Raw genomic sequence first — 21885 nt, forward strand, 5'->3', positions numbered from 1 at the left:
CAGCCACTGGGGACTCAAGTTATTCCCTCTGAGAAGCCACCTGTGTGGATCGAGTGGTCAAATGGAGAGGCCTCAGATGCTTCCTCTGCTTTTTTCGGTCCCTTGGTGGGTAGAGAGGCCTGTGAAGGATCACACTGAGGATGCCTCCTGCCTTCCCTCGTCAGGCTCTCCTCGTAGCACGTCACCCCAGGGCCCCACCCCATGCAGTAAGTGCCTCTGAACGGGTCACAGTGTGCTTGCCAGGGCGAGTCCCTTTTTAAAATCCCAGGCTCAGGCAGTTAGAAAAAATGAGTGTTTTCAGTATTTTACTAACAAATGAATTGGCAAAAGAACAAGTTCTCTGGTGAAACCTTCTCCTTTCCCCCATTTAGCATCCACCAGGTGCCCGCCGTGGTGGCAGGGGTCTGACCTGCTTGCTGGGTTCTCAGCGGCTTGCCTTGCCTCCAACTCAGTCACTCGCACAACTGCTCGAGGGCAGGAAGAGAGAGAGAGAGAGAGAGAGAGAGAGAGAGAGAGAGAGAGAGAGAAGCTCCTGTTTGGATGCCGGAGCCACATGGGCAAGCCAGGCCTTATTCCTTTTGAAGGACGGCGCTGATTCTTCTTCCTGGGACAGAGAACCTCTGCCCACAGCATCAGTCTTCCGAAGGTCAGCCCCGACCCACGAAAGCCCTGAGTGGAGCCTCAGCATTACGAAGGCATCGTCCTGTCCCTCAGACTGGCTAAGAGGAGGGCTTCCTGCGATCTTTGTCAGCAGACGGTGAGACTCCAGGACTAAGACGTAAGCCCATGGCGGGTCCGTCCTTTGGCACCAAGTCCCTACAGAACCTTGGATGAGTCAGATCCCCACACTGTACCCCCCCCTCAGCATCCACAGCTCTGAAGTGGGAATAATATCAACACATGGGGAAGTACTGAGGAGGAAGAGAACATTGCAGGTAAAACACTTTTGTTCGTTGAGCACCTTTTCCCCAAGAAACATGGCACCAACTTTGCACCATGTCCCCAACTCTTCATTGAATGCGGCAGTGACCGACTCACTCTCCCTGGTCTTTGGGCAGGCGTTTCTATGAGCTCAAAGTCTCATTCCTCTAATTTCAGATTAAAATAATCATGCATTAACATCTCTTCAGAGTATGTTTACAGTCTCTAAAACAGCTCATACTTTTCCTGCAGAATTGTAACAGCTACTCAGGGACTCTGCCAATCAGAGTGCCCGCACGGAGCTCGTTTTGCACCACGAAGGCAGGAATCCTGGAAGCTCCACCTCGGCAGACGCTGGATGTTTCAGACATCCAAGACAGGCAACTGCACAGAGTCACCCCCATGGCCAAGACCCACCCACAGGAAAACATCCTCTCAGAAACAGACAATCCGCTTCTCGTCTTCAAAGACTTTGGCCTCCTCTGGCTTTATCAAGTTTCCGTTTAAGCTGTTGGAGAAAAACAAAGAACCCCAGTAAGTGTGAGAGACTACTGTATGCTCCTTCCCATTATGTGTTCCTAACACACTCTTGTGCTTCACACAACCCTGAAATTAAGGAACAGAATCTGTCCAACACTTGTTTTCACTTTTTTCTAAGATTGAAGTATAGTTGATTTATAGTATTGTGTTAATTTCAGGTGTATAGCATGGTGATTCAGTATTTCTGCAGATAATATTCTCTTATAGGTTATTACAAGATAATGGATATAATTCCCTGTGCTATACAGGATATTCTTGTTTGTCTATTTTATATATAGTAATTTGTATCTGTTAATCCCATACCCCTGATTTGTCCCTCTCCCCTTTGGTAACTACAAGTTTATTTTCTATATCTGTGAGTCTATTTCTGTTTTGCATATACAAGCATTTGTATTATTTTTAGATTCCACATGTAACTGATATATAGTATTTGTTTTTCTTCCTCTGACTTACTTCAGTTAGCATAATTTTCTCTAGATCCATCCACGTTGCTGTAAATTGTAATATTTCATTCTTTTTTATGGCTGAGTAATATTCCAGTGTGTGTGTGTGTGTGTGTGTGTGTATCACATATTAATCCAATCATCTGTTGATGGGCACTTGGGTTGCTTCCCTGTCTTGGCTATTGTAAATAGTGCTGTTTTGAACACCGAGGTGCATGTATCTTTCCAAATTGGTGTTGTAGTTTTTTGTGGATATATACCCAGGAGTGGAATTGCTAGATCATATGGTAGTTCTATTGTTAGTTTTTTAAGGAACCTCCATACTGTTTTCCATAGTGGTTGCACCAATTTACATTCCCACCAACAGTGTACAAGGGTTCCCTTTTTTCTACATCCTTTCCAGCATTATTTGTAGACTTTTTGATGATAGCTATTCTAACAGGTGTGAAGTGATACCTCATTGTGGTTTTGATTTGCATTTTCTAATAATTAGCGATGTTGAGCACCTTTTCATGTGCCTGTTGGCCATCTGTAAGTCTTCTCTGGTAAAATATCTATTCAGATCATCTACCCATTTTTTAATTGGGCTTTTTCTTTTATGTTAAATTGTATGAGCTGTTTGTATATTCTGGACATTAACCCCTTGTTGATTGCATCATTTGCAAATGTTTTCTCCCATTATGTAGGTTGTCTTTTCATTTTTTCGATGGTTTCCTTTATGGTGCAAAAGCTTTTAAGTTTAATTAGGTCCCATTTGTTTATTTTTGCTTTTATTCCTTTGGCCTTAGGAGACTGACCCAAGAAAAAATATTGCTATGACTGATGTTAAAGAGTGTTCCCCCTATGTTCTCTCCTAGGAACTTTATGGTTTCCAGTCTTACATTTAGGTCTCTAAGCCATTTTGAGTTTATTTTTGTATATGATGGGAGGGAATGTTCTCATTGTTTTACATGTAGCTGACCAGTTTTATCAGCATCACGTGTTGAAGACACTGTCTTTTCTCCATTGTACTGTATATTCTTACCTCCTTTGTTGTAGATTAATTTACCATAGGTGCATGGGTTTATTTCTGGGCTCTGTACTTCTGTTCCACTGATCTGTTTGTTTTTGTGCTGATACCGTGCTGTTTTGATTACTGTGGCTTTGTAGTATAGTGTGAAGTCCAGGAGGGTCAGACCTCCAAATTTGTTCTTTTTTCTCAGGATTGCTTTGGCAATTCAGGGTCTACTGTGGTTCCATATAAATTTTAGGATTATTTGTTTTAGTTCTGTGAAAAATATCGTGGGTATTTTTACAGGTATTGTATTAAATCCGTAGATTGCTTTGGGCAGTATGGCCATTTTAATATTTATTCTTCCAATCCAAGAGCATGGCATATCTTTCCATTTGTTTGAATCACCTTCAATTTCCAGGTTAAGTTTATTCCTAGGTATTTTATTTTTCTGACATGATTTTTTTTTTTTTTTTTTTTTTTTTTTGCGGTACGCGGGCCTCTCACTGTTGTGGCCTCTCCCGTTGCAGAGCACAGGCTCCGGACGCACAGGCTCAGGGCCATGGGTCACGGGCCCAGCCACTCCGCGGCATGTGGGATCTTCCTGGACCGGGGCACAAACCCGTGTCCCCTGCATCAGCAGGCGGACTCTCAACCACTTCGCCACCAGGGAAGCCCTCTGACATGATTTTAAATGGGATTTCTAAAACTTTGCTCTTTCTAATATTTCATCATCAGTGTTACAGAAACACAACCTATTTCTATATATTAATCTTGTATACTTCCACCTTGCTGAATTCATTTAGTAGTTGTAAGTTTTTGTGGGGAGACTTCAGGGTTTTCTATATAGTATCATGTCATCTGCAAATAGTGACAATTTTACCTCTTCCCTTTCAATTTGGATACCTTTTATTTCTTTTTTTTTTTTGTCTGAGTGATGTGGCTAGGACTTCCAATGCTATTTTAAATCAAAGTGGTGAGTGTGGACATCTTTGTCTTGTTCCTGAATTTAGCAGAAAGGCTTTCAGCTTTTCACCATTGAGTACTATACTGGCTGTGGGTTTGTCACAAATGACCTTTATGATGTTGAAATATGTTCCCTCTATACCCACCCACTTTGATGAGAGTTTTTATCATGAATGGATGTTGAATCTTGTCAGGTGCTTTTCCTGTGTCTGTTGAGATGATCATGTGGTTTCTTTTGTCTTTCCTTTCGTTAATGCGGTGTATCACTGATTGATTTGCGTATGTTGACCCATCCTTGCGTCCTGGAATAAATTTAGTTTATCATGGTGTATGATCCTTTTTATGTATTGTTGGATTTAGTTTGCTAATATTTTGTTGAGGATTTTTGCATTTATATAAAAAATATTGGCCTGTAGTTTTCTTTTTCGTAGTGTCGTCTGGTTTTGATATCAGGGTAATAGTGACCTCCTAGAATAAATTTGGGAGTGTTCCCTCCTCTTCAATTTTTTGAAATAGTTTAAGAAGGTTAGGTATAAGTTCTTTATATGTTTGCTAGAATTCCTTTGTGAAGCTGTCTGGTCCTGGACTTTTGTTTGCTGAGAGTTTTGTTTGTTTGGTTTGGTTTGGTTTGAAGATTCAATTTCACTTCACTTCTAGTGATCAGTCTGTTAAAATTGCCTGTTTCTCCTTGACTCAGTCTTGGTAGGCTATATGTTTCTAGAAATTTGTCCATTTCTTCTACATTGTCCAATTTGTGAGCATATAAATGTTCATAGTATTCTCTTAGGATTTTCTGTATCTCTGTGGTATCAGTTGTTATTTCTCCTTTCATTTCTTATTTTGTTTATTTGGGTCCACTCTTTTTTCTTCTTGGTGAGCCTGGCTAAAGGCTTATCAATTTTGTTTCTCTTTTCAAAAAACCAGCTCTTGGTTTCATTGATCTTTTCTACTTTTTTTTTAAATCTCTTTTATTTCCTCTCCAATCTTTATTATTTCCTTCCTTCTGCTGACTTTGGGCTTTGTTCTTCTTTTTCTAATTCCCTTAGGTGGTATGTTAGGTTGTTTGAGATTTTTCTTATTCTCTGAGGAAGGTCTGTATCACTATGAACTTTCCTCTTAGAACTGCTTTTGCTGCATCCCAGAGATTTTGGAAAAATGTGTTTTCATTTTCAGTTGGTCTTGAGGTATTTTCTGATTTCCTCTTTGAGTTCATCATTGACCCATTGGTTTTTTAGTAGCATATTGTTTAGTCTCCACGTGTTTGTTGTTCTCTCATTTTTCTTTCTGTAGTTGATTTCTAGTTTCGTACTATTGTGGTCAGGAAAAATGCTTGATATAATTACTATCCTCTTAAGTTTGCTGAGGCTTGTTTTGTGACCTAGTATGTGATCTATCCTAGAGAATGTTCCATAGGCACTTTAAAAGAATGTGTATTCTGCTTTTTTTGGCTGTAGTGTCCTATAGATATCAATTAAGTCCAACTGGTCTGCTGTGTCATTTAGGACCTCTACTGCCTTACTGATTTTCTATCTGCATGATCTGTCCATTGTTGTAAGTAGGGTGTTGAAGTACCTCACTATTGTATTATTGTCAGTTTCTCCCTTTATGTCTTTTAGTATTTGCTTTATGTATTTAGGTGCTCCTGTATTGGGTGTATATGTTAATGAGTGTAATATCCTCTTCTTGTATTGATTCCTTTATCATTATATAATGCCCTTCTTTGTCTTTGTTTTAGCCTTTGTTTTAGTTTATTTTGTCTAATACGAGTATTGCTCCCCCTGCTATCTTGTCATTTCCATGTGAATGAAGTTTTTTTCCATCCCCTCACTTTCACTCTGAATGTGACTTTTGCCCTGAAGTGAGTCTCTTGTAGGCAGCATATTGAAGGGTCTTGCTTTTTTATCCAGTAAGCCACCCCTTATCTTTTGATGGGAGCATTTAGTCCACTGACATTTAAGGTAATTACTGATCGGTATGTACTTATTGTCATTTTATTCCTTGTTTTCCAGTTGTTTTTGTAGTTCTTCTTTGTCCATTTCTTCTTCTTTTTGTCTCTCCCATTGTGGTTTGATGCATTTCTTTATAGTATACTTGAGTTCCTTTCTTTTTGGTTTTTGTGTATCTATTGTAGGCTTTTGATTTGTGATTACCATGGAGTTCATATATGTTGACCCATAATTATATATACTTGCTTTAAACTGATAATAATTTCAGTTCAGACACATTCTAAAAGATCTACATTTTTTACTCCTGATGTCATATTTTATTTTATTTTATATTTTTAACACCTTTATTGGAGTATAATTGCTTTACAATGGTGTTAGTTTCTGCTTTACAACAAAATGAATCAGTTATATATATACACATGTTCCCATATTTCTTCCCTCTTGCGTCTCCCTGCCTCCCACCCCTCCAGGTGGTCACAAAGCACCAAGCTCATCTCCCTGTGCTATGCGGCTGCTTCCCACTAGCTATCTACCTTACGTTTGGTAGTGTATATATGTCCATGCCTCTCTCTCGCTTTGTCACAGTTCACCCTTCCGCCTCCCCATATCCTCAAGTCCATTCTCCAGTAGGTCTGTGTCTTTATTCCTGTCTTACCCCTAGGTTCTTCATGACATTTTTTTTCTTAAATTCCATATATATGTGTTAGCATACAGTATTTGTCTTTCTCTTTCTGACTTACTTCACTCTGTATGACAGACTCTAGGTCTATCCACCTCATTACAAACAGCTCAATTTCGTTTCCTTTTATGGCTGAGTAATATTCCATTGTATATATGTGCCACATCTTCTTTATCCATTCATCTGAAGATGGACACTAAGGTTGTTTCCATCTCCGGGCTATTGTAAATAGAGCTGCAATGAACATTTTGGTACATGACTCTTTTGGAATTACGGTTTTCTCAGGGTATATGTCCAGTAGTGGGATTGCTGGGTCATATGGTAGTTCTGTTTGTAGTTTTTTAAGGAACCTCCATTCTGTTCTCCACAGTGGCTGTATCAATTTACATTCCCACCAACAGTGCCAGAGGGTTCCCTTTTCTCCACACCCTCTCCAGCATTTATTGTTTCTAGATTTTTTGATGGTGGCCATTCTGACTGGTGTGAGATGATATCTCATTGTAGTTTTGATTTGCATTTCTCTAATGATTAGTGATGTTGAGCATTCTTTCATGTGTTTGTTGGCAGTCTGTATATCTTCTTTGGAGAAATGTCTGTTTAGTCTTCTGCCCATTTTTGGATTGGGTTGTTTGTTTTTTTGTTACTAAGCTGCATGAGCTGCTTATAAATTTTGGAGATTAATCCTTTGTCAGCTGCTTCATTTGCAAATATTTTCTCCCATTCTGAGGGTTGTCTTTTGGTCTTGTTTATGGTTTCCTTTGCTGTGCAAAAGCTTTGAAGTTTCATTAGGTCCCATTTGTTTATTTTTGTTTCCATTTCTCTAGGAGGTGGGTCAAAAAGGATCTTGCTGTGATTTCTGTCATAGAGTGTCCTGCCTATATTTTCCTCTAAGAGTTTGATAGTTTCTGGCCTTACATTTAGGTCTTTAATCCATTTTGAGCTTATTTTTGTGTATGGTGTTAGGGAGTGATTTAATCTCATACTTTTACATGTACCTGTCCAGTTTTCCCAGCACCACTTATTGAAGAGGCTGTCCTTTCTCCACTGTACATTTTGCCTCCATCAAAGATAAGGTGACCATATGTGCGTGGGTTTACCTCTGGGCTTTCTATCCTGTTCCATTGATCTGTATTTCTGTTTTTGTGCCAGTACCATACTGTCTTGATTACTGTAGCTTTGTATTATAGTCTGAAGTCAGGGAGCATGATTCCTCCAGCTCCGTTTTTCGTTCTCAAGATTGCTTTGGCTTATTCGGGGTCTTTTGTGTTTCCATACAAACTGTGAAATTTTTTGTTCTAGTTCTGTGAAAAAATGCCATTGGTAGTTTGATAGGGATTGCATTGAATCTGTAGATTGCTTTGGGTAGTAGAGTCATTTTCACAATGTTGATTCTTCCATTCCAAGAACATGGTATATCTCTCCATCTATTTGTATCATCTTTAATTTCTTTCATCAGTGTCTTATAATTTTCTGCAAACAGGTCTTTTGTCTCCTTAGGCAGATTTATTCCTAGATATTTTATTCTTTTTGTTGCAGTGGTAAATGGGAATGATTTCTTGATTTCACCTTCAGATTTTTCATCATTAGTGTATAGGAATGCCAGAGATTTCTGTCCATTAATTTTGTATCCTGCTACTTTACCAAATTCATTGATTAGCTCTAGTAGTTTTCTGGTAGCATCTTTAGGATTCTCTATGTATAGTATCATGTCATCTGCAAACAGTGACAGCTTTACTTCTTCTTTTCCGATTTGGATTCCTTTTATTTCCTTTTCTTCTCTGATTGCTGTGGCTAAAACTTCCAAAACTATGTTGAATGAGAGTGGTAAGGGTGGGCAACCTTGTCTTGTTCCTGATCTTAGTGGAAATGCTTTCAGTTTTTCACCATTGAGGACGATGTTGGCTGTGGGCTTGTCATATATGGCCTTTATTATGTTGAGGAAGGTTCCCTCTATGCCTACTTTCTGCAGGATTTTTATCATAAATGGGTGTTGAATTTTGTCAAAAGCTTTCTCTGCATCTATTGAGATGATCATATGGTTTTTCTCCTTCAAATTGTTAATATGGTGTATCACGTTGATTGATTTCCGTATATTGAAGAATCCTTGCATTCCTGAAATAAACCCCACTTGATCGTGGTGTATGATCCATTTAACATGCTGTTGGATTCTGTTTGCTAGTATTTTGTTGAGGATTTTTGCATCTATGTTCATCAGTGATATTGGCCTGTAGTTTTCTTTCTTTGTGACATCCTTGTCTGGTTTTGGTATCAGGGTGATGGTGGCCTTGTAGAATGAGTTTGGGAGTGTTCCTCCCTCTGCTATATTTTGGAAGAGTTTGAGAAGGATAGGTGTTAGCTCTTCTCTAAATGTTTGATAGAATCACCTGTGAAGCCATCTGGTCCTGGGCTTTTCTTTGTTGGAAGATTTTTAATCACAGTTTCAATTTCAGTGCTTGTGATTGGTCTGTTCATCTTTTCTATTTCTTCCTGATTCAGTCTTGGCAGGTTGTGCCTTTCTAAGAATTTGTGCATTTCTTCCAGGTTGTCCATTTTATTGGCATAGAGTTGCTTGTAGTAATCTCTCATGATCTTTTGCATTTCTGCAATGTCAGTTGTTATTTCTCCTTTTTCATTTCTAATTCTATTGATTTGAGTCTTCTCCCTTTTTTTCTTGATGAGTCTGGCTAATGGTTTATCAATTTTGTTTATCTTCTCAAAGAACCAGCTTTTAGTTTTATTGATCTTTGCTCTGATGTCATATTTTATATCTCCGTGCTTATCCCTTTACTGTTTATTGTAGTTATAGTCACTTTTACAATTTTTTTGTTTTTTATTATGATGGTTTTATTAACAAGTATATAATATACTGCATACTGTACACACGAGGACTGTACAGTACAAATTTATGTTCACAGTTTGACATCACAAAATGTCATTATTCCGTCTTTTTTTGAAACCACATACTGGTTTAAGTGATCTTCAATATATATTTGTCTTTCCTATTGTTATTTTCCCTTTCCTATAGATGCTTCTTTTCCATTTAGAGAAGACTCTTCAACATTTCTTTCAGAGTATGTTTAGTATCACTGAATTCTTTCAGGTTTTTGCTTGTCTGAGAAATCCTTCTCTCCTTATATAATCTTCTCTCCTTGATAATCTTGCTGGGTTGAGTATCCTAGGTTGTAGGTTTTTCCCCTTCAGGACTTTGAATATCATGCCACTCCTTCTAGCCTGCAAGGTTTCTGCAGAGAAATCAGATGATAGCCTTATGCGGGGGTGGGGGGGGGGTTCCCTTGTGTATGATGCTGTTTTATACTTGCTGCCTTTAGAATTCTAACTTTTGCCATTTTAATTATGATATGTCTTGGTGTGGGTGTGTTTGGGTTCCTCTTGTTTGGGACCCTCTGTGCTTCCTGTACCTAGATATTTATTTCCTTCTTTAGGTTTGGGAAGTTTTCAGCCATAATTTCTTCAAATACATTTTTGATTCTCTTCTCTCTTCTCGTTCTGGAAACCCTATAATGCAGATGTTGGCACATTTTATATTATCCCATAGATCTCATATGTTGCTTTCATTTTTTTTCATTTTCTTTCTGTCTGCTGTACTGATTCGATAGTTTCCATTTTTTAATCTTCCAGATCATTTATGTGTTCTGTGTCATTTAGTCTGCTATTCATTGCTCTTAGGGTGCTTTGTGTCTAAAATGGAATTATTTTTGATTGGGTCTTTTTATAGTTTTTGTTAAAATGATCTGTGCTCTAGATCAACTCTTTGTTGATCAACTTAGATCAACTCTTTCTTCATTCAGTTAGCATTTTTATTACCAACTTTTTGAACTCATTGTTACCTCTGTTTCATTACTTTTTCGGGGGGGGGGTGGTTCTCTTGCTCTTTCAATTGGGAATAGTTCCTCTGCTTTTTCATTTTACTTAACTTTCTCTGTCTCAGTGAATTTAGGTGAAACAGTTACCTACTGTGGTCTTGAAGGGGTGTTTGTTTTTATGTGGGAGTGTCCCCATGGAGACTGTGTGCCGTGTTTTTGGTGTGAGGATGGGTTTTGATGTGGATGCCAGTCATGTGTTCTTCAGGATGTGCTGGCCCCTATCAGCTCGATGGGGGTGTGGCTAGAATTGAAAGAGCTAGAGCCTGCACAGGGTGTGATGCAGGACTTCCTCTCTGCTCCGTGGCCATCGCACAGGGCAGGGGGCTGCTCCTAAGTTGCTGGAGTGAATGCCCTGAGGGTTGGGCTCAAGCTGGCTCCGTTCCCTTTAAGTGTATGTTTTTCCTTCTCCCTGCACTGGGGCTTGTGCACTTACAGAGGTCCAATGGCACCACCTGTGTAGGCAGCGGCAGCTGCAGCTCTGCTCAGATGCAGCCCAAGCTCATGTCTTTTCCCCATTGTGGTCATCCCAGATCTAGTTGTGGTGTGGAGTGGGTGGGGCTGGAGCATTTGCTCAGCTAGCACTAGGGGTCATGGCATTATGGCTGTGGGAGTTGAAGCAGCTATGCTGCCATCAGACGTCTGGGCTGCTTCTGTAGTGCTGTTTTAGTAAGTGCTAACAGTGGCTGCTGCTGCCCTACCTGGACCACCCCCCAGGTTCCTGGGCCACCTCTGCATCTCGAGATCGAGTCTTCTCCCAGGACCTGGCTGCCCTAGATCTAGTGCCAAGCCGTGGTGTGGAATGAGTGGGGCTGGGGTGTTTGCTCAGCTGGGACTGGAGAGTGTGGTGACACTACCATGCTAGGGCAGACCTCACTTTGCCCTCTCTGGTGGTAAGCAAGCACCCATGCACTCCTCACAACTGGAGTCTAGGCTTCTCCAGCCTTTCTGTCTGTCCTAGCAGTTCTCCAAGCAGCCAATGGGGCTTGTCTCCTGTGTGGGACACCCAGTCTGTGGCTCAACCCGCTCACTCCCCAGGGCAAGTATCCACCTGTCTGGTCTTCCTTTTCCTCTTGGTCCCCTCCCATGGGCTCTGTCCTGACCTGATGCTTTCTTTCCTATCCTCTGTGATTACATGGGAATCTTTCTTGCAGCCTTGGTTGTACAGGAGTTCTCCTGCCAGTTTCCAGTTAGTTTTCCACAAGACTTGTTCCACATGTAGATGTATTTTTGATGTGTGTGTGGGGGAGGTAAGCTCCACGTCCTCTTACCCTGCCATCTTGATGACTTGTTTGATATTCACATATTAATCCTTTCTAGCTACCATCACTCTATGGACTGGGTCTCACTAAGGTAACCAATAGCCTCTATAAACCTGAACTTAAATGACAGTTTTTAGCCCTTGTCTTTCCTGACCCTCACAGGCGTTTGGCTGTCCTGCCCTCTCCCTCCCCCTTGGAACACCACCTTCCCTTGGTTTGATATTATGCTCTCTGGTTTCTTTCCTACATCTGGCCACTCCATCTCTGTCTCCTTTTTTATATCCTCCTCCATGTGACCTCCAAATAATGGATTTACTCCAGGTTTGGGGCTTGGCCCTCTTCCCCAGAAGAAACTCATCTATCCCTGGCCTCATTCATATGTCATTGAGCTGGGCCAGACCGCTCCACTGTGGGGCCGCTTACCTACTTGACACCTTCATCTGGACACCTCCCAGGTACCTCAAAGTGGGCACATCTCCCCAGGGTTCCCTAGCTCCATGAATGGTACAACTGTACATCCAGTTGTGCAAGTTAGTAACCTGGGGGTCAACCTTCGTCCTCATCTTCATATTCTATCTATCACAGAGTTCTATTCCCTAAATACCCCTAGAATGGGCTCCCTGGAACCTCTCCATATGTTCAGCACCACCATCCTGACCTAAGCACCCATCATCTCTTCTCTGGCTCACTGCAGTGTCCTACTGACCGTCCCTTTACATGGCCTCCTCCAATCCGCTTTCCTAGAGGAGCCAGAGTGGTCTTTTTACAATGCACATCTGATCACATCCCTCTTTGCTTCAAACTGTTCAATGACTTTCCATTGCTTTTAGGATAAAGACCAAAATACTTAACATGACTCACATGACCCACAGATATTTTATGGTCTAGTCTCCGCCTGTCTCCTCTGCCTCCTGTTGCTCCCTCTTCCACACTGTCTGAACCACAGGCCCATCTGCTTCTTGCTGTTCTTCAAGGGCACCATGTTTTTTCATGCCTCAGAGCCTTTGCACGTACTATTTCCCCACCTGGAACACTTTCAGCTGATGAACTCCTATTCATCCTTCATGGCTCAGTTTAAATGCCACTTCCTTAGGGAGACCTTCCCTGAAACCTCATCTGTATTAGGTTCCCTTCTTAGCTTTCCCCTTTCTAGCACTCATCATGATTGTAATTAAATAGTTACTTGAATGATTTGTTTCTTAACTGTGTCTTCCTCACTAGAGGGTACACGCATGAAGGCAGGTCCATTTTGTTCACCACTGGACTCTTGGTACCAGCATCGTGCCTGGCACACAAGCACTTTGTTGTTCAACAAATGAAGATGCGGTGCTTTCCCTGGGGACTCAGCAGTGACCATGACACAGGCCCTACCCTCAAGGAGCTACAGTCTAGACGAGACAGCCTCACAGGAAGCTATTACAATGGAGTGCAGTAAGTGCTATAATTTACAATACCAGGTCATTGAACACTGCTAACTTCTGTCTTTGAAGACTGAGGGACTTCAGACCTCAAGTTCTTTTTGGACAGGGACAAGGCAGAAATAAATGTCAGTACAGATAATGAGTCCAAAGCGATGGTCCAAGGTCATCTGTGCCAGTGTGGCCCCAGGCAGAGCTGCTCCCTCATCTCCACTCCCCTGCTGGCTCAACCCCTGGACAGGGCCAACACAGCCAGCACTCTCACAGAGCCCAGTCCCAGGACACCTGGGCTGAGCCAGGGGCTGAAGTAAAGATACTCCTGGGCCAGCATCTGAGCCCTCCTCCTTGTCCTCTTTCCGAGTCCTCCCTGACACCAGTGCTGCTTTCAGGCTCTGCAGAGCATGCCTTGAAGATTGACACCTGGTCCTACACAAATAGTTCCTTGTGTAGGAACAGCGGTTGTCTGTTGGTAGGTGATAAAGGCCCATTTCAAGCTTGACGGACTTAAAGCAGCTGCGTATCCTGACAACCGTCCTAACCAGCCCCTGAGAAGGGTGGAAGCCAGCTGTAGTCCACAGACTGTCCTGCAGCCTGGCCTCCCCTCCTCTCTGCTCCCCTCCTCTGCCTGCTGTCCTCAAACAACAGAGTCAGCAGGAAACGGGGTGGTTCTAGGAAAGGATCACAGGCTGAGGGTGGTTGGAGATTAACGCGAACTAAAATCCCACTGGCTCTCCAGTGCCTTTGAGGGCTGAGCAGCGGGCTCCGGCCTTGAAGGCACACATGCCACAGCCTCTCCATCGGTCTGCTTGGAGCTGGGCTTTCTACTCTAGGACAGTGTTTTCAAATGTTTTTCTGACTGTGACCTCAAATGAGAACATTTTACACTGTGAACCGGCATCTGTGTATACGTACACACCCACATCTGAAATGAGATTATGAAAGAATATTTCATACTAGGCACAGAGCATTCTGGCTCTGTTTCATTTTTTAAATAATGCTGGTTGCAACCCACCAAACCCATTTTATGGTCCACTAACAAATTCTAAAGCGAAATTTAAAAAGGTCAGGGAGGTAGCTGTACCTTGCTCCATTGTTTTTGGCTGTGACATTCTTCTCCCCAGTCATGAAGAAAGAACTGTAGTTAACGAGCAACTACCCCCTGAGCTGAGGGCTTGGCTCACGGTGAGGCTGCTCCGTGGATCTCAGGGCCCACAGTGGTAGCATGAACTCCTGTGGTCTCTGTCCTCACGGGGCCCTGGATTTGTGTCATGGTTCCCATGCAGGTCTGAGCCTCACACACTGCTGGGCTGTCTCAGGCCAGGCCTGGGGTAGATAGCAAATTCCAGAGCACTTGGGGGTCTGGATTCAGAGACACGGAGCCCTCTGTTCTCAGCTCGGTTACATCAGTACTCTGAGGCAGTCAGGGACCTTTCTGTCCAGTTAACTGCTGTTTCCCTAGCACTTAACCCAGTGGTGTAACCATTGTCACTAATGGGACACACACACTCCCCCACCCCCGAATATGCTACAGGCCCAGTCCTACCTCGGGGCTGCGTGTCCCGTAGGAGGCACAAGAAAGGAAATGGGGCTCAACATTGCAGCAAAGCAGAGCACATGCCTGCCTTCTGCTAGCGTAACAGAAACAGGAAGTCGAAAAAGAGTACAGTCAGCTCAAATACAGCCTGAGAAGCCCAGAGAAGGAAAAACATGCTTTAAACTCTGGGCCAGCATGGTCATCTCTCAGGCTCATGAGTCCCAGAGTGATTAACTTTCAGTGGGAATCCCTTTCCCAGTCTGTCTGCCCCCGTGCAACCCAGGACAGTAGGCAGGACAGGGGGGCTGGGGAGGAGAGCCCTGACTATGGAGTCGTAGTCTGGGCTGAATTTCAGCTTCTCCTCTTAGGTGTGACCTTGGTCTGGGCCTCAGTTTCTACATCTGTGAAATGGAGACAATACTACCTACATTACAGATTGTTGGAAAGATGGGAGATAAATGGACAGTGCCCTGCATTGTACATGGCACATAGTAAATGGTGCTGAGTAAATAATCGTTGTTGTTATCATTACAAGTGGTAGATTGGTCTTACCAAATCTCCATTATGCCAGTGTTCTTCTGTAATGCATCTGCCAACTGGGCAATCCCCTTGGCTGTAATCTGGTTCTGGATAAGCCTGAAAGAAGAATATATCTTTTGTATCAAGTAATACTGGATTAAATCTGCCCACTTCATTAGGGGGTTGGAAGGATACGATGGGATAAGAGACAGGGTCCGGGGAAGAACTGAGTCCCCTTAACTTTCGATCTTGCTGAGATTGTGTCGATCAGATCCATGAAAATAAAGAACATGCTTTAAAATGTTCAATTTTTCTGATGGGCAGAAGACCTAAATAGACATTTCTCCAAAGATGACATACAGATGGCCAAGAGGCACATGAAAAGATGCTCATCATCGCTAATAATTAGAGAAATGCAAATTAAAACAACAATGAGGTATCACCTCACACCAGTCAGAATGGCCATCATCAAAATGTCTACAGACAATAAATGCTGGAGGGGGTGTGGAGGAAAGGAAATCCTCCTACACTGTCGGTGGGAATGTAAATTGGTACAGCCACTATGGAGAACAGTATGGATATTCCTTAAAAAACTAAAAATAGAGCTACCATATGATCCAGCAATCCCACTCCTGGGCATATATCCAGAGAAGACCATAATTCAAAAGGATACGTGCACCCCAATATTCACAGCAGCACAATTTACAATAGCCAGGACATGGAAGCAACCTAAATGTCCATCGACAGATGAACGGATAAAGAAGATATGGTATATATATATACACAATGGATTATTAGCCATAAAAAAGAATGAAATCTTGCCATTTGCAGCAACATGGATGGACCCAGACATTATCATACTAAGCAAATTAAGTCATTAAGAGATAGACAAATACCATATGATATCACTTATATGTGAAATCTGAAATACGACACAAATGAACATATCTATGAAACAAAAACAGACTCACAAATAGAACAGACTTGTGGTTGCCAAGGGGGAGGGAAGGTTTGGGATTAGCAGATGCAAATTATTATATATAGGATAAACAACAAGGTCCTACTGGATAGCACAGGGGACTGTATTCAAAATCCTGTGATAAACCATAATGGAAAAGAATATATATATGTATAACTGAGTTACTTTCCTGTACAGCAGAAATTAAATACAACACTGCAAATCAACTACACTTAAGTAAAATTTTTTTAAATGTTTTAACTTTTCTGTGTATTTTTTTGTTTGTTTGTTTGTTTGTTTGTTTGTTTTGCGGTACGCGGGCCTCTCCCTGTTGTGGCCTCTCCCGTTGCGGAGCACAGGCTCCGGAGCGCAGGCTCAGCGGCCATGGCTCACGGGCCCAGCTGCTCCGCGGCATGTGGGATCTTCCCGGACTGGGGCACGAACCCGCGGCCCCTGCCTCGGCAGGCGGACTCTCAACCACTGCGCCACCAGGGAAGCCCATTTTCTGTGTATTTTTATAGTGAGCATAATATATCTGTATATTCATATGTAGGTAATTTAATACATGAACATATATGTATGCATGTGTGCTTGACATTTTTCACTGCAGGGGTGCCCAATCAAAAAATGTTTGGAGACTACCAGTCTGAACAACAAATTCTTGGAGACTACCATTCTGAACAACAAATTCTAAGGAACACATCTGGGGAACAGGCAGTCTGATGTCTCCTTCCAGATGGCTGGAGAAAGGCAAGGCAGTTTTTAAAGTTAAGTATTTTTTAAAGAGCTGGCCATTCTCTTCTTTGGGGGAAACAAAGGCTTCCAAGATGGTACCATGTCCTCTCCAACATCTGAGAGGGAGGGAGGAAGAACAGTTCTGCTGCTACTCATGGGTCCCAGTGGAAAAGCATCAATAATGGGGCCTCTAAGAGTATACCCCATTATGTTGGGTGGCATTGATTCTAATGAAACAAAGATTTCAGATATAGCTGGGAAGCCTGGGCAATTCCCAGATTGCTCCCCTGGGAAGCCATGCGTCTAACCCACCCAGGAAAGAGCAGCACAAGTCAGTGATACGTCTGTGCCTCATCACAGGTTCACTCCTCACCCCCCAGCTATTTGTAGCATAAGGCTACTATTGAACTTGACCTTTAGAAATTCTGGGCACTGATCCAAGAAGGTAGCTGTGTACCAGGAAGATAATGACCTATATTACTGTGACTAATGAGATTATAGAAATTAAGCCAGTTCCTTAAGGAGGCAGTATGGCATCCTGGTTAAAAGCTCTCCTCATATACATACACCCACTCCCCACTTCTCAGCTGCAGATCCTTGAAGAAATAAACTTAAGCTTTCTATTCCTCGGCTGCCCGATCTATAAAATGGGAATAACTGTAAGAGAACCCCGCTACCCTGGGTGTGTGAGATTTCAATAGGAGGATGTGTATGAAGTAGTTCTCATCATTTCTACCATGGCGCCCAGGGGAAGGGAGCTCTTGTCACCATTCCTGCCCAAGCACACAGGACTCGGTGGCTGTGCTGCAGCCAGGACCCAGTGATCCCCGCCACATCTCTCAAAGACTGGGGCCCCTGGGCCAAGTGGCAGAGGTGAGACCTTCTGGTAAGCACAGCCACAGTGTGACTTGGACATTTTTGCAAAAGGAGCAAAAATAGAACCTGGAAGTGGGCACTGACTTCTGCATTCAGTTAAATTCTGCTGTTTCCTAATCACCCCTTCCGGAAAGCTGCAAACACTGGCACCACCTACACCTTGCTGGGGGGAGGGTGAGCTGCCTGAAGCCTAGACCTGGCAAGAGGCTGGGTAGGAGGAGAAGTAAAAAGCCTGGCAGTGCTCAGGTACATATGCCCACTGGCTACCTTCACTGCAGCCAGTGTAGTCTGTACTGGCACCAAGAGCTAAGAGTCACTCTCTAGCCCTGTTCTAGCTCTGTTCTCGTGAAGGGGCTGGCCTGACACCCAGGAAAGGGCATAAAAGAACGTCTACAGGTCAGAAAGAAAAGGAATAAAACAAAAAAACACAGATGTAAAAGTAGCACACTCTGGGTTTTTTGGGGGTTTTTTGTTTTTACAGGAATTGACAGGGTGATCTAAAATTCACATGGAAATGCTAGAGACCCAGAATAGTCAAAACAATATTGAGAAAGAAGAACAAAGTTGGAAGACCCACATTTCCTGGTTTCAAAACTTACTACAAAGTTACAATAATCAGGACAGTGTGGTCCTGGCATGATGATAAACATATGGCTCAATGAACTAGAATAGAAGGTCCAGAAATAAACTCACAGATTTATGGTCAACTGAGTTTTGACAAAAGCGTCAGGGCCATTCAAAATGGAAAGAGACTTTTCAACATGTGGTGCTGGGACAACTGGATATCTACATGCAATAATATGAAGCTGGACCCCTAACACCTCATACCATACACAGAAATGAACTCCAAATGGATCAAAGACCTAAATGTAAGAGCAAAACTGTAACACTTAAAGGAAATCTTTGGGACCTTGGATTAGCCAATGATTTCTTACTAAGGTACCTAAAGCACAGGCAACTAAACAAAAAATAGATAAATTGGACTTTATCAAAATTAAATACTTTGGTGCTTCAAAGGTCACTCTCAAGAAAGTGAAAAACCTCACAGAAAGAGAAGAAATATTTGCAAATCGCGTATCTAGTAAATGTCTAGCACCCAGAATATATAAAGAACTCTAACAACTCAGCAATTAAAAGGCATATAACCCAGTTTACAAATGGACAAAGGATGTGGAGACAGTTCTCTAAAGAAGGTACACAAATGGCCAATATGCACATGAAAAGACACCCAACACTGTTAGCAGTCAGGGAAACGCAAATCAAAACCATGATGAGGGCTTCCCTGGTGGCGCAGTGGCTGAGAGTCCGCCTGCCGTTGCAGGGGACATGGGTTCATGCCCCGGTCCGGGCAGATCCCACATGCTGCAGAGCGGCTGGGCCCATAAGCCATGGCCTCTGAGCCTGCGCATCCAGAGCCTGGTGCTCCGCAACGGGAGAGGCCACAACAGTGAGAGGCCCGCGTACCGAAGAAAAAAAAAAAAAGAAAACCAAAAACCCATGACGAGATACCACTTTGCACCCACTAGGATGGCATTACCCAAAAAAGACAGACAATAGCAAGTGTTGGTGAGGACATGGAGAAATGGGGACCTTCATACATGACTGGTGGAAATGTAAATAGCACAACCACTTTGAAACACAGTTTGGCATTTAACACAGAGTGACCATATGACCCAGCAATTCTATCCCAAGAGAAATGAAAACATTTCACGTACAAACATATGCGCGAATGTTCACAGTAGCATTATTCATAATAGTCATAAAGTAGAAACAACCCAAATGTCCACCAACTGAAGAATGGACAAACAAAACATGGACTGTCCATACAATGGAATATCATTCAGCCATAAAAAGCAATGGAGTACTGATATATGCTACAATGTGGGTGAACCTTGAAAACTTTTGCTAGTGAAAGAACATAGAAACAAAAGGTCATATATTGTATGACTGCATTTCTATGAAATGCCCAGAAGAGGCAAATCCATAGAGACTGGAAGTAGATTAGCAGGTGCCAGGGACTAAGGGAGGAGAAGGATGGGGAGTGATGACTTAACGCGTACAGGTTTCTGGCGGGTAGGGGAGGTGGGTAGTTTTGTAAAACGTTCTAGAATTAGATAGTGGTGATGGTTGCACCACCTTATAAATATGCTAAAAACCACTGAACTGTACACTTAAAAAGTGTGGCTTTATGATATGTGAATCTCAAAAAATATTTCAAAAGATATATCAAAAAATATTTGTTTAAAAAGCACAGTGTTTAAATCTGAATTACCATAAATGTTTCAACGTCTGGTTGACTTTCAACATCTCTGCCAAGCTCTCTGCCACTTCATCATCAAGTTCATTTTTGGTGAGCCTGGAAAAGAAAGGAAGTGTCGACTCAGGACAGCGCTACCTGGCACCCACTCTCCACTGAGTTCACAGAAGCGGGATCCCAGCCCCGGCGTCTGCAGCTTATGCAGCTCATCACTTGCTGAGAACCCAGCAAACAGCCAGGCTCCAAGCCAGCCTCTGAGCCCCACAGACAATAAACAGAGGTTCATTTCTAGTGCAACCCTTCACCCAAGCTCCTACTTCTTAGCCCTGCCGCTGCGGGGGGAGCCCATACTCCCTCCCCATCCTTGCTGAGCCCTCAGATCTCTCAGAAGACGGGCCCACAGAAAGCGAGGGGCCAGTGCCTGCTTCTCGGGTCTCCAGCCGTTAAGATCCCTTGAACACCACGGACAGTGTGTTACTAAAGTCAGTCAGATGAAGACCTAGAAAAGCCTGCCGACTGCGCGTTAAAATGTGTTGATCACTTTGCTCCGAGGCCACTTATGAAGGACCCGAGTTCTGTGACTGAAAGTTCAGGAAGTCTCTCAGTTGTTCGTAAAAGCAGGAAGTGGTCTGGATAAAGTACAGAGGGCTAGAAGTTCCTGGTTGTAAAGAGAATTAAACCCTGTTGTGCCAGTGGATGAAAGAATAAATAAGGAAGGAGAAATGAATATAAAGAACATTTAAAAAATCATTCCTTGAAGGGCAATTTGGTAGTGTCTATCCACACTTTAAATGTGTTTCACTTTGGGCCAACAATTCAACGTCTAGAAATCCACCCTATGGTGTGCAAAGACATTACACACAGGTTCTATACATGCAGTATTGGTTGCAGTCTTTTCGGTCATAACGTAAGATGTGAACAAATTTCAGTATCAGTAGAGGCAGCCAGCAAAATACATTGTGAGTGTACATTCAAGGGACACTGTGCAACCTTTAGAGAGAATGAGGTAGGATAAAGAAAGAGGCAGAAGAGCGTGGGGCTCAAGATGCTCTGAGCCAGACATGCCGGCTGGCAATGGCTTACTAGCAGGGCGACCACAGCACGTGGTTGAACTTCTCTGGGCCTGAGTTTTCTCACCAGCAAATGTGAACAGTAATGGTACAGCCCTCATAACACAGTTGTGAGAATGAGTTAATACATGGAAAAGGCTGAGAACAATGTGTGATGTACAGTGAGTACTCAAGAGATTTTGGGGATTGACATCATTATTATCCCCCTAGACCTGTGGTTCTCAACTGGGGTGACTTCTCCAGGGGACACTTGCCAATGTCTGGAGACAATTTCGACTGTCACAATTAGGGGTTACTACTGGTATCTAATGGGTAGAGGCCAGGGATTCTGCTAAACACCTTACAATGCACAGGACAGCCTCTCAACAAAAAAGAATTATTTGGACCCAAATGTCAACAGTGTTGAGATTGAGAAACCCTGACATAAAAGAACATGTCAAATATGTACCATATATGGTTGAGATATTTTTTCTTTAGTCACTTGCTAAATGCTATTCAGTTTCATAAGAAAAGCGATATTTATTTGAATATACATTCAAATGCTAGAAATAAAAGATTATATTTAGAAAGCATGAGGGAGGAGGTTCTTTCACTTCCTACTTTCCCGACTTCAGTGTATTATATTTTTTTCAAAAAAGCATGTATTTTCAAAGTCTTTTAAAAGATTTTTTTGAGGGGAAAAGGAAAATGCACTTACTGGCCAGCAGGTCTAGTATCTGAATTCTCATAATGACGACATTTTCATTAACTGATGTAGCCAATATCTCATGACGAGGATACAGAGACATGTAATGTAACTTCCTTTCCCGGAAGCAATTTATGATACAGGCAAGTAAATAAATAAAAATACGGTAAATGACCAAAAAAAGGAACAACCAAAAGAAAGAAA

The 21885-nt window shown here is 42.4% G+C and overlaps 1 protein-coding gene across 3 annotated transcripts in view; it reads right to left on the reverse strand.

Annotated features, from left to right (window-relative positions):
* Positions 1 to 521: 521 nt before the first annotated feature.
* The window catches only part of NOD1 (nucleotide binding oligomerization domain containing 1), a 91378-nt gene continuing 70014 nt past the window's right edge, over positions 522 to 21885 (reverse strand). For all 3 annotated transcript variants that reach the window (XM_082847004.1, XM_082847005.1, XM_082847006.1), the window contains 3 exons: positions 19942 to 20025; positions 15134 to 15217; positions 522 to 1429 (listed from right to left, as the gene is read on the reverse strand). In XM_082847004.1, coding sequence (XP_082703130.1) covers positions 1357 to 1429; positions 15134 to 15217; positions 19942 to 20025 — 241 coding nt within the window. In that variant the 3' untranslated portion in view covers positions 522 to 1356. The remainder of the gene's footprint in view (positions 1430 to 15133; positions 15218 to 19941; positions 20026 to 21885) is intronic.

This window comes from Leucopleurus acutus (assembly GCF_964270905.1).
Source record: "Leucopleurus acutus genome assembly, chromosome: 9".
In the NCBI taxonomy this organism is placed as follows: domain Eukaryota; kingdom Metazoa; phylum Chordata; class Mammalia; order Artiodactyla; family Delphinidae; genus Leucopleurus; species Leucopleurus acutus.